The 13,599-nt window shown below is 41.7% G+C and overlaps 1 protein-coding gene across 1 annotated transcript; it reads right to left on the bottom strand.

The window, feature by feature from the left end:
* Positions 1–716: 716 nt before the first annotated feature.
* Positions 717–6,782, bottom strand: F2RL1 (F2R like trypsin receptor 1). Its single transcript, XM_014889043.2, has 2 exons — positions 6,624–6,782; positions 717–2,607 (listed from the first exon to the last, which is right to left on the bottom strand). Exons 1-2 carry the CDS (start codon positions 6,700–6,702, stop codon positions 1,499–1,501), a joined length of 1,188 nt encoding a protein of 395 aa, XP_014744529.1. The 5' UTR covers positions 6,703–6,782; the 3' UTR covers positions 717–1,498.
* Positions 6,783–13,599: the final 6,817 nt, after the last annotated feature.

Below are 13,599 nucleotides of genomic sequence, written 5' to 3'. Positions count from 1 at the left end.
TAACAGTCATCTGTGAATCATGAGCAGTCTCTTCGTGGCACTATACAGACACACACTGATAATTTATCATCTTTACAACATACAGCCTATAACCTTTGTACTCCTGACAGGGTACAGGTAGGTCTGTAAGTGCATGAACTGGATGCCCTTTCTTCATATTGCTCATTATGGCATACACAGCAGGAAGCATACTGGGCTGCTTAGCAAATAAAGGGAACAGAATGCAGTAAGAGTTCAGACAGCCTAAATCTCTTCATTCCAATTCTTCTGGTGACCTGTGGCCACTTATGTACGGTTATTTTCCAGTAAGGGTGCTAACACCTTCAGTTCAGTAATAAATATGCAATTATTTCCCTGCATTTGTCAGGAACCAGGAAGAGAAAGCTGTTTATGTCCGAGAAGCATCTGTGTTCCATGTCATTTAGAGCTGTAAACTCCCTGCTCCTTAATGAGACATATGTTAATATACATGGCTACTTTAGCTTGGTCCTCTGAAACACTATGACAAAACATCCTACTTTCATTGCTCTCTAAATAAATGTGTCATTAGGTAAATTTTACTCTACCCATTTAGACATTACAGCTACAGTTGCCACGCTTGTCATTAACTGTTAGGAATATCATCTTCGTTATGTGAAGCCAGGCAAGTTGAACTAGTCAAGTTGAATTACTTCTGAAGTGCATGTAAAAGAACAAAAGAAAGCACCAAACTCAAATGTGTTATAAAAAAAATCTTATTTAGATGTCTTAAAAATACAAGGCACATTTTATAAAATCGAATAACTATCCATCAAAACTTTGTTTTATATCCCCATGTAAGATCATGTACTGGCAAACGTTAAGTAACAGTGGATAATTTCAACTAACATTTTATCCCAGTGCTAGCTGATAACAAGATCAGCTTGTCAGCTCAAATAGGATAACATTATAAGCTTTTGCTATGTTACTATTTACAGCACAGTAACTTGGAAAACAATATATAAATTGTATTATACCAAAGATAATAAGTAGTCTAATCCAAGATGGTGAAATGGTTTCTCTTCTACTTCTCTCTAGGGCTTCAAATAATGTTCAGTGTAAGCAGGTACACAGAGCAGCACACAGTCTGTTCAGATGCCTAATACATTACAGTTACAGCTAAACAAACCAGATTTTTCTGGTAATTAAAAATACTAACAATACTGCATAACATTCCAGAGACATTTTGCTTTTTAGCAACTTTTATATTCAACAAGCATGTCTTCAGCCACAACTCGCTTCTAGGCCAGCAGCATTTTTGCACAGCATCTGAAATGTCTTTTTTTCCCCCCAGTTTCTCAGGAAGATTTATCTGCTTATGATTTCTACACAGAATAAGCAACTGTCAGTTCCAAATTCCAGGCTTCAATGTAATTAAAAGGCAGAGGTGTTTCTTCAGACTCTCCTGTACAAAGTAAGTCTATCGTCACTAACATCCTTTCATCAATAATAACAAAAGTTCACTTTTCTAAGATTAAACTCAGTAGGTTGATTTATTGGTCCTACTTGAGTTTGAAGAATAAGAATTTGATTTCTTGGAGTTCCTGCTTGATGAAAGAGATACTTGCATTCTCTGTGTAGTTCGCACACTTCGGCAAAGAAGAGCATATTTAAGGTTGTCTCTAAAGTCTTTTGAAATGTAATAATAGATGAATGGATCAATACAACTATTCAAAGTGGAAAGACACAGCGAAGTTATGTACCATGCATACAGATGGCTCTGGCTGTAGGCTTTGAGGAGTGAATAGTGCACAATAATCAGCACATTGCTAGGTGTAAAACAGATGAGATACATGGACAGAACAACGATAATGAGTCTGATTGCTCTTTTTCGTTTCTTCCCAGTGCTTACATCGATGATGGAAGCACTCAGGGTCTTAATCATTAGAACGTATGCAACAGCAGTGATGATAGCTGGGATTAAGAAGAGTCCAGTTGCAAGTGAGAGGAAATAACTAAACATATCATGAGCCAAAACATTTTCAGGCAATACATCATGGCAGGTTGTGATGTTAAGGTTTGAAATATATGCTGTCTGATTAACAAGATACAATGGAATGGTGCCCAACAAAATCAGTATCCAGATAGCAATGGAGATGCCCAAAGCAATTTCTGATTTCTTTTTTGAATTCACTATGGGGTTCACTACGACCCAATACCGTTGTACACTGAGACATGTCATAAAGAGGATGGAACAGTACATATTTCCATAGAAAAACCCAACAAATACTTTGCAGAGACCTTCACCAAATAGCCAGTTATTGCCATTTAGATGGTATGAAATCTTCAGTGGGAACCAGACAATAAAAAAAAGGTCTGCCAATGCCAAGTTAACCATATAAATCACAGCCGGATGTTTCTTCTTTGTTCGGAAAAAAAAGACCCAGAGGGCCATGGCATTGCTTGGCAAACCAATTATAAAGACAAAGATATAAACAATGGGAAGAAAAACTGTAGTCAGCTTTCCTGTGAGGACTTCAGCTACAAATTCATCCACTATGTATTCATCCACCTCTTCAGAATTATTTACATTTAGAACCTTCTGGCCAATGAAACTTCTTCCTTTCGGTCTGCTGGATCCATTGTTCTCTGAAAAAAAAAAAAAAAAAAAAGTTGTTGAAGTATAGATTTTTTTCCCTTTTAAAAAATAAACTAGATAGAGTGATTTACTCTGAACATTTACAGACAGCCTTTTCAACAGAAAAATTAAGACTAGTGTTCAAACACTTGACGATTTATCTTCCCTTTCTTTTAAATTTATTATTCAAAAGACAACCTTTACCCCTTTGAGAATTCAAGGATTCTGCCAGAAACCAAAACACTTTTCCATGTCACCAGTAATATTAAAAATGCCTTGTTAAAAGTGCCTTGTTAAAATGGGCTGTCGGCTGCTCCTACTCCCTGAACAGTTACAGTAGAAAGTGCTTTAACTACCCCAGGGCACTATTAGTTTTTCCCACAGCAGTGCCAGATCACCTGAATGCTGGGACTTAGAGAACTTCACAGAAGGCTAATTTAATTGCAGTAGAAGCCTCATCAATTTAGATGCCCCAAAAATCAGGTATGCAGCAAAAAAATGAGAACGTATTACCTTCAGACAAGCTAAAATTAAAAGTCAGTGCACCATATCCAAAGCCACGCACAAATGATCTTTAGGTCACACATTACAGTGTATCTGAACAGAAACTTGAACACACTAACTCTGTGCCTGAAGTTGCAATGTGGTCCTCATCTGGGATGTTCTTCAGGGAAGATGCTCCCTGTGGTTTCTACTCCAAGTATCAGGTGGTAGAACTGACAGCTAAGGCTGCTTCATACACAAACTGCTGTCACTAGAAGCATTGCTCTGCCTCTTGGAACGCTGTGGCAGTTTACAAACCATATGGGTGAGGCAGGTGCACCTGACTGCTGAGTCCTGTAGGACAGACTTTGGACAGCCCAGTTTGGACCCTCTGCACATACAGCACACTCCTCCTCTGCTAACAGGCTAAACTGCACAAGAAATGTCCCAGAATGCACACCATTCCAAAAAGTCAAACATTCACCTACAGGCATCCATGTCCATACAGCTAAACTGTATGGACACGGAAGCTGACTGGTTTATGGAGGATTATTTCTACATTTGGTTTCAATCAATATTTGTGGATTTATTTAGCCAAAGCCCTCCAACTGGAATATAAAGAGTCTTTTTGAGTAACTGAACAGCGAACAACCTTAAACAATGTTGAAGCATGACCTCTTTGTTAATAAATGATACAGTTCCAAATGAAAAAATGCTTCCACCTTACATTTTAAAGAATTCTTACACAAGAAATATGTAAATACATAAGTGTGTGTTTCCCAGTACAGGTTCCCCAAAGTAGCTCACTTTAGATATCTGTTCAAATTTATAGCTGTTTTTTCCAATGTACTGCAAAAGTCTGATGTACAGCATTAGACTCCTGACTAGACTCTGCAATCTTCTGAAGATGTATACAGAAATACGCATATATTGACACTCTAAAGAGTTTTGAATTAAGTTAACTTAGATCCACCTGAGCACTTAAAAATCTCCAGGCCCAAGCAGCCTTCACCAGAAAACTGACATGCAAGGAAAACTTTTTGCCTGTACAATGACATGGACAAATCTTTAAAGTAGAGTGCATGAAGACATAGGCTTAAATTACAGTAAATTCTGCATGAAGACAGAGGCATAAAACCACCATCCTAAAGAAAAGTAATTCAAATGCCAAATAGTAATTTTGGCCTATATGTGAGGTAATTACAACAAAGCAGAATTATAAAAACTGTCCATTCAGACATTCAAGCCCCATGATCACATCAGCAATACTGTTCAAGACTGCAAAGTTTAATTATAATGCAGCAATCCTAGTTCCCTAAACTGAGCTGTGAATAGGAGAACCCATAAAACCAACCTAAAGGACATATGTTACAGACACCAGATACTGAAGTGATAACGAGCTAAGCAACGCAGATTTTCTTAGGCTTACAGCTTAGCTGAGAGAGATCCTGGAGAAGCTTGGAAGCAGACTCTATATACTAAGTTGATACCAGTGATTAGGATAGAGTAATAAAATGCACCATACAATGCTATGTTAAGCACCTATCCATCAGAAAGTGGTTGATACCATCAAATTGCAGTCATGCTATTTTTATTCCATTCCAAAGACTCAAGTTATTGCATGGAACTAGAAGAGTAAGTACTACCACTTTGTTCTTACTAATGTTTTGTGTTCAGATAAAAAATAATGGTTTGCAATTGAAATTCAGAGGTTAGGTAGAAAAAATATAAGCCTCATCAAAAAGTCCTAAAGTGTTAGTGTGAGACACTACAGTAAGAGCTACACTAAAGTGGATGGACAGATACCTGAACCACAGACAGGACTTTGTATTGCAAGAGTGTCAGAACAAAGATTTGCTTTATTGTACTTCGTAAGATAGTGATTTCAGAGATCAAGTCTTGTTTTTATTCTGACTTTAATTCGAGACTCTAAAGTTCTGATTACATATACTGGGCAGCTTTTTTCAGTCCAACTAGCAACCTATACATGTAAGGAGACAGTGTCCTGTTTCCCTGCAGTTAACACTCCCTCACCGTGCAACCAATCCTTTGTTAGGTATGCGCATTCCTACATCCTTTTCTTACTCTTTCACCACTTGCCCTTTTCCATAACAATCGAGCTCTTTTCCAAGACAAGTTTCACCCTGCTTGACTCATATAGAGAGAATGCAGTTGACTTGCTAATCTGCCCACGGGAAAAATGTACTCTCTCCTCCCACAAAAGACTGTTTCAACACCTTTGCCATTTGTCCAGAAGATACAACCACTACATACCAAACACAGGATTATGCCTACCCTGCAGACACAAAAGAGACAGCAGCAAGGAGTACTGAAAAATTAACCAGTTTACTCATGGTAGTAATACTCCCAACAGGACTAAATTTAAGATTATCCTGGCTTTTAGATCTGCAACCTCTCTCCCTTTTCCCCCAGAATTCCAAATTCCTCAGAAAATGAGGCTATTAAATGGCAGTTTAATTTCAGGAACTCCACTCTGAACAACACAACTTGCAGCTACCTAGCATCTGTCTCTTGAGAAAATATGACGCATGCTTGGCTTCAATACCTCTACAAAGTACATCCTATGCTCGGCTTCAATATTTACACAATCTTTACATGTACGATTTTATTAGGTAAATAAGCCCTGTATGAAATATAGAGGGACACAGTGCAAAGGCATGCACAAACATGGCAATGGGGTTTATTATAAAAGGTGGTGAAAAATTAACTTCATGCAGTGAAATATTAATGTGAATGACTGTTTAGGGTTTTTTCCTCAAACCGCACTTATGTTCAACAAGCAATAGCAAAGACTAAAATTTTAAAAAGAATCCTAGCTTTTTAGATCAGGGGAAAAAAATAAGAACATGGTCTTTAAAGATTTTTCATGTTTATCGTAAGGGGAGGGGCGGGAGGGGGACCACAAGAAGGTTGGAGATGGGCTTTTTATAAGGCCACTAAGTGACAGGACCAGACGGAATGGTTTTAAATAGTTTTAGACTAGATCGTAGGGAGAAACTCTCTATGTGAGGGCGCTGTAATAGGTTGCCTAGAGAAGTTGTGGATGCCCCATCCCTGGCAATGTTCAAAGCCAGACTGGACGGGACACTTCGCAACCTGATCTATGGCAAAGTGTCCCTGCTCGTGGCGGGGGGGAAGGGTTTGGAACTAGATGGGAGCTTTATGACCCCATCCAAGCCAGACCATTCCACGGCTCTCTGCAAGGCGGGTGAAGCCAAGCCCCACGCGTCCCACAAGCCCTGAGGGGACTGCTCGCCGCGCCCGGCTGCTCGCCCGCCAAGCGCTTTCCCTCCTCGCCGGGGAGCACTCGCCGCGGGTCCCGACAGCCACACCGCCACCCGCACGAGTTTTCCGACCCGCTCGACTCCACGGAACCCCGCCCCGTCCCCTCCAGGCTCCCCGAGCCCTAGCCAGGACAGACACCTGCCCCGCCTGCGGCTGAGGGGTTCCGAGCCCGCCGGGGTGCCGCGCTGGCCGCCCCGCCGATCCCAGCCAAGCTGGCAGCTCACGCCGCTCCGCTCACCTTTAGCAGTGGCGGCAGCTCCCAGCAGCGCACAGAAGAGCAGCACCGGCAGCAGGCACGACTCACGACGCGCCGCCATCCTCTCACCGCGCTCCGGCCGCCACCACTCCGCCCGCAGTCCCCGCCAGTTTCACCTGATACCTGAGCGGGGCGGGGCGGAGGGCGCGGCCGGGCCCAGGACCAGCCCCGCGGCGGGCGGGGCCAGCCCGGGCCCTTCCCTCACGGCGGCGGTGGTGCTGCTGTCCCCGAAATGGTGGGAGTCGTTAACCGCCCGCTCCGTTCTGCCCGGCGCAACATGGCTGCCGCTGCCCGACGGCCGCAGCCCGGTGGCCGCTCGGGCGGTGCGGGGCGGGGCGCAGCGGCTCCCGCGGTCCCGGCTCTCACCCTGCTCTCGCTGCGCCCGCCCGTCCCCGAGCCCGCCGGTGCGCCCTGCCCGCGGGCGCTGCGCTGGTAACGGCCCCGAGTGCCCGGCACGGCGGAGCGGCCCCGCGGCTGGAGCGGCCCCGCGGCTGGAGCGGCCCCGCGGCTGGAGCGGCCCCGCGGCTGGAGCGGCCCCGCGGCTGGAGCGGCCCCGCGGCTGGAGCGGCCGCTGCCCGTGCCAAGCTGTTGCTGCCGCGGAGCAGGATTGTTCTGGGTCACACGGGCAGGGCCAGGAGCGTTTAGTGGGAAGCTGTTACTGTAGCTGCCTCGTAACATACTGCCTTGTGCGTTCCAGATTTCTTCCGTATTGTAACATCACAGAATCGTGGAATCTTAGAACAAGTCAGGTTAGAAAAGGCTACAGAAAGTAATCTGGTCCAGTCTCCCTGCCCAAGCAGGGTCCTCTGGAGCGCCTTTTTTTTTTTTTTTGCCCTTTTTTTTGGTCTTTTTGTGAGAGTCATGAGATAACAGCTGGGAATAGATGGGAGTACAGAGAGGCAGATTAAGGTGAATGGCACTGGGAAGTTTTGGGTGTCAGAGCTGGTATTAAGGGCCTGTTGATTTTGAGTCTCTGTTAGAAGTTACTGCATACTTAAAACACAGGTCCTGTCTGTCATCACACACTTCACGGATTTCTCATCTATGTCTCAGCCTTCTTGCTAAACACTTGGAAACTCATAACCCATCCCTCCAGCCTCCCTCCCTGTCTCTCTGTTTCACTTTCAATGCTGTTTTATTTACTTAACCATTATAAACCACTTCATAGGCATTTAATCCTGCTTTTAATCACCTTGCCCAGTGAGCTGTAGTCTTCTCATCTGACTTTTTATCTAGCCTCCCTTTACTAGTCTCCAGAGTTTTTCCTCTCAGATCTCTATTACTAAGGAGTGGTCAGTCTTTCTCTCATCCAATTCTGCCATAGCCAGCGCTCTCCTGCCAGTGCCCAGTTACAGTTTTCATTCTTAGTTCCCTCTTGATTTATTCCATCCAGTCCATCTTTTTGTCCCATTTACATCAAAGCAGACAGCTCCTTCTCTCTTTTGCTTGAATCCAGCAACAGTGGAAAGGACTGAGCACACATGGGAAAAGTATTCATTGCTGTTGCTGAGTAAAATCTGGTCCTGGCTGTCCCATGACAGGCCAGAGCTGCAACTGGAGAAGCCCTTGTGGCTTAGTGTAGAAGCAGGTGTCACTGCAAGTGGCATTGCACTGCAAGTGCAGCTCTGGAGTTTGCTTCAGGTGAGGGTAAGGAAACGATGCCAACATAGGTTTGTAATTTGTCTAGTTTCTCATAGAGGTGCCAGAAACAGGTAATTGATGTGAAGATACTCTTCCTTCAAAATCTTATATTAATATAGATTCCCAAACAGAAAAGGCGCTTATAAGAGGGGATGTGAGGTGGCTTCTGTATCAGGGAACTGTATCAAGCTGTCTTATATGAGAGGCCTTATTGCTGCCTTATGTAGAGGGGGCTTTTGAGAAAGGTGGGGAGAAACATTTTACCTGTAGTGATAGGACAAGGGCTAACACATTTAGCTAAAAAGAAGGTACATTTAGATAAGAGATAAGGAAAGAGATTCTTTACTGTAAGAGTGGTGGGACAGCAGAATAGGTTGCCAAGAGATGTTGATGGGACATTTCTGAAGAGTTCAAGGCAAGATTGAATGGGGCTATGAGCAACCTGGTCTTATAAAAGGTGTGCCTGCTCGTGGCATGGCATTGTACTAGATGATCATTTAAGATCTCTTCCAACATCAATTACTGTATGATTCTATAGCAAACTAATGGTCTTTGGCACTTGTAAGCAGTTCCTGGTGCTTTGTCTGTGCAGTGCCAGCCAGGCATTTGTTCTGATTTTGTTTTACTCAATTTATTGAGAAATTAGAATTCCTAGTTTACACTTTCAGAAGGGATAATATTTGTTACAAAGATTCCCCATATGTAGTCTATAAATTAGTTTTTCCTCATGACTTAAAAAGTATTTAATAGAAACTAGAAATGGTCTTACCCTGCTCAAATCTCCAGGACTTCTCAACAGAGCAATATCAAAACTTATGACAGTGCTGAATTTAGATGTCTTTATTGAAGACAACTGATTTGTCAAACCTATTTGCAGCCATAGCATGTCAGTTATCACAGTTTGGAAAGAAAATTTGACAATTTGTAAATAAACACAAAGCAAGTGTGTATTTCTTAACACTTGTTTATCAGTGGATAATAATTGAGATAAATACACCTGCCACAGGAAAAGTAAGTATATGACTGTAGAGGCTTATGAAACCTTAATTCTCTATTACAAATTGGTAGTTTCTTCGGTTTTTTACATTTCTTTTTCTGTTACATATCTATATCTAGATACATCTCTCTGTGTCTGTGTACATATCTATATATAATACATATATATATAAATATTATATATATATATATTTATTTATATATATATATATACACTCCTATTTTATATTATAATGAGTTGGGGAAAATCATCTTTAATACAGTGACTTGAAGAGAGCTTTGACCTTGCACATCATTGCTTATCAAAGCATACCCAAAGCTGACAAAAGATAAGTGAACAGCTCGTAATTCCCTGCTCTGTCAATGTTTGTTTGGAGCATGTTGTCATGAGAGTCTCGTGCATCTTGGGACAAAGGCCATTACTGAAAAAGCACCCTCCCTTGAACTTTGAGTAGCTGATGAGTGTGGTTTAGCACGGGAGCTCCAAAGGGACCTTCTGGGATGTACTCCTTGGGTCTTGAGTAATTTTAACAGCATGGTGATGTCATGTAATCATGATAATGTCTTAGTGCCAAATATACTTGTTACCCCTTTATTAATGAGAAATGAACATGGTTTCATTGCAGGGCACTTGTCAGTTTGTGCTAGAATAAATGGGTGGGAACATTTTTATTATGTAGAGTTTGTTTTGTGTACTTTCTTGCTCCATGGGAGTTTCTGAATTCAGATGACAAATACGTTTTTAGTGTGCAGCTTACTTTAATTATATGGCGTGTCTGTTGTGGGAGAAGGTAAGGGATGGTTGTGCCATATGTCTGACACAAATAGATGGATTTTTTTTTTTATTTAAGGAGCAAGAAGAACTCGGTTTTGGAAGGGAGAAGAAATAAAAATAACTTAAAAATCAATATGTCTTGTAGGGCTGGCACATCACTTAAAATACCCTTCAAAGAATGTGGGCAGTGCAAGTCTTCTTGGAGGGAGGGTGAAGTTTGGGTCAAATGAAACAATGTGAAGAATTTAATTTAAAAAACTAATTTAATTCTTGATTCAGAAGAGCTGATGCATTATCTCTTGGTGCTTTAGCCTGCCCTCAGGCTAGCCACCTGTCTTCTTGGAAACTAGAGGAGTACCTGGGTACTAAGTTACAGCAAGGTTCTGCTTTATTAGTGCAAGAACAGGACTGTGGATATAATAAGGATTTTGGATGACTCATTTCAACCTGGTTAGTTCTTTATAGTTCCTCCTTCTGTATCTCATTCTTAAAATCCTCTGTGCTATCTTAAGTAGTCTCTCTTGCTCATTTTCCTGAGTCTTTGAACAGGTCTCTATTTCCTGCTCAGTTGGTTGGCCTTGCTGCCAGGTACTACATAAGGGTTGTCACTAATGCCCTTGCTCTATATGTGTCCAGCAAAGGAGCCTAAGAAATGAGAGATTATGGACAGCAGCTGTATATTTTCTGTTTCTCCGTGGGCAAGGATCGATTTTATTTCATTCTGTATTTAGGATGTATGTTCCATTCTCTCCCTCACCCCATCTACCCCAAGATTATTGCAGATTTTTAAATTCTGGCCATGGAAAAATATGTTCTTTATAAGAACATATTGTGCTGATGTGTTATTATGTTGTTATTATTTGGGAGTGCCAGTGTGGGTGGCATACTAATTTATAGCATTTTGGGGTCACTGTGCTGGCAGAACATTTATGTAATATTGGTTGTTTTAGGTGATCTCTTAATGGTTACTGGGTACCATCTTGATTTTTCTGCCCTTCTGCCAGCAGTGTCCTGTTTGTTTGGCTTTTAACTCCATGTATTTTCACTTTTCTCAAAAGCAAGATCTATGGATGGGGCTGGAGACACGACAAAGAAATGTGGTTAAAGGTCTACGTTAAAATATTAGGTATTCTCAGTGCCTGAGGGGTAGAAACATACATGGCCCAAACCAGGCTTAATGCTGACACAGAAGTACAGAGATGACTGCTGTTCACCATGACCTTGCAATGGTAGAGACTTGTGCATTTAACAAAACAGTTTGGTCTAAGCAGAACATAAAGCAGTGCTTCTGTACTTGTGTTGATGGTTGTTTAGCCTGTGGTACCTCTGTCTTCAAGTGTCCCTGCAGCTACATGAAAAAAGCATATCAAGGTATTAAAATCAAGCAATTGAAAGTTAGGATATGCTCCAATTCGGGCTTTTGTTCAATCTAAATTTAGCATTCTTGTGCATATGCATTTTAAAAGGGATTTTGTTATAACATCATATTCAGTCTTTCTGTTGTGCACTCCATGGAGTGTGCACGTGAAAACAGGTGATCTGGTACTTGCACCTCTACTTATATCTACAGATACACTTGAAATACCACTGTTCAGCTAGTACTTATTATCCTGCTGCTATTGAAAACTGAGGAAGAACTCTCTCTGCATAGGTAGAATGCAGAGAAAGGGATGCACAGATTGCTCACAACTCATCAGCACAGCCACTAATTTAGGCTGAGTTTGTAAAGTTGTCTTGAAAGGAATTGAAATTTATTTTCAGTATGGGTTTATTACAATTCTTGTCTTGTTTGTACCTTTGTGCTGGAAGGAATATAGGGTGGAGCATATAAAATAACAATTCCTTTTCAGGTAATCTGAATCATTACATAGTGAATCATAAACATACCGTGTGCCCACGGTGTTGCCTTGCATCAAAGAAGTTGTTGTCTGTAACATACTTCTATGTAGTTTCTTTGCTGCTTCATTGACCACCAATGCATTATTTGTTGGATATTCTTTACTCCATAAAAATTTTCCCTAAAGAAAACTGGACAAAGTCCAGAGATGATGTAAACAACTGGAACAACCTGAAGAACATTTGTATTCTAACGACTTTGTTTAATCTAAAGAAGATTGTGGAGAGACCTGATGATGTACCTAAGATATGTGCAGGGCTGTGGCATATTTTCCATGTTCACTGAGTAGGCTGAAGTGTTGGCAAAGCTAGATATTAGGAACAATGTTTTCACAATCAGCACCAGTTCTACTGAGCACTCATTTTCTAAAGAATCTGTAGGATATCCATCACTGACACTTTTAAAGTTTAGACAAGCAGGAATGATGTAGGTATGTCTAGTTCGTCCTGGCAGGAGAATTAGATAATGCCTTGAGCACAGAAGTAATGCCTCCAGCACAGCCATTAATGACTCCACAATGTTTCTAGCCAAATCAAATCCCTTGCACTTTATTGCACTGACATCTGTGGTCTTTCTTTTGTTTAGAATCTGAATACAGTAAGATTTCACATTGTATTCTGCCTTGTGAGTCACCCTCAGTGGTTTCACAGAGGTGTACCTCTGTTAAAAAAAAAGAAGTCATTGAAATACTTCCTAGACCGTGTCTAATCTGATTCTGGCTAGGAACACTTCAGATCTTAAGGTCATGCTCAACATTACTGAGCAATTGTGAGTCAGACGACAAGGAGGAGTCTTGCTGAGATCATCCTGTTTTTACCTTTTGGAAGAGAATTCAGTCCCCTGCATTCTTGCTTCCCTACCATGCAGACAATGACAGTTTCCCGTCAAATGAAAGACCAGGAGCCCAGAGGGAGAAGCACCAGAGGAAGACCACCACCAACTATGTTTCAGAGTCGGAGCAGACTTCTGAGGACTCCCATGGGATCTGTACCCGTTTTGAAGAGCTAGACTACAGGCGTGGAAAAATGCCAATCACAAGCCACAAAGTCTGCTGAACACTGGGATTAACTGCTTTTTGAGTCTGAGATAAAGAGCATGAAGAGAGTGACACGGAGCCACACACACAGTCACTTTCAAAGAGCATGCATCTCATGCATCTAGTTCCACCAGCCCTTTCATGTTTCTCAGTTTACTAGAAGTATATTTTTGAGTGTTGTGCTTCTATTCCACTATTACTAATCCTCACATCACAGTTCTCAGAATTTTTGACTCCTTGTAGCTCATCTGTAGGGGATGACTGTGGAAAAGGAATTCATAGATCAAGGGAAAAAGCAGTGGTTTATGAGTGATGACTTGGTGATACTTTTTTTCTTTCCCTCTCAAGATCCCTTTATCTGCCTGCCAGAATACAACATACTGTGCATCATTTAAGTAAACACACAGCAAATCTGCAGGGCAGAAAAGTGTATGTGGAAAAGCAGGGATGGGCTGAGAAGGAGTTGTGTGAAAGAAAGAACAGTCTTCCTCAGAAGAGTCTCATGAAATCTACACCAAGTTAAAACTGAAAACTTGCTTTAACCTAAGCCATAGTCAGTAAAAGGCAGGTGGTGCTTTACTGCTGAAGTGAACAGCTGATAAAATGTGAACTG

Source organism: Sturnus vulgaris, chromosome Z (genome assembly GCF_052056855.1).
Source record: "Sturnus vulgaris isolate bStuVul1 chromosome Z, bStuVul1.hap1, whole genome shotgun sequence".
NCBI lineage: Eukaryota > Metazoa > Chordata > Aves > Passeriformes > Sturnidae > Sturnus > Sturnus vulgaris.
The sequence above is the reverse complement of the archived record's forward strand: the minus strand, read 5'-3'. Positions and strand labels throughout refer to the sequence as shown.

Bases quoted from the DNA above. Each gene is read 5' to 3' on its own strand.
- F2RL1 (XM_014889043.2), bottom strand. From the start codon at position 6,702: ATGGCGGCGCGTCGTGAGTCGTGCCTGCTGCCGGTGCTGCTCTTCTGT. The intron at 2,608-6,623 runs GTGAGCGGAGCG...TTTTTTTTTCAG, and splicing joins AGCTGCCGCCACTGCTAAAG to AGAACAATGGATCCAGCAGA.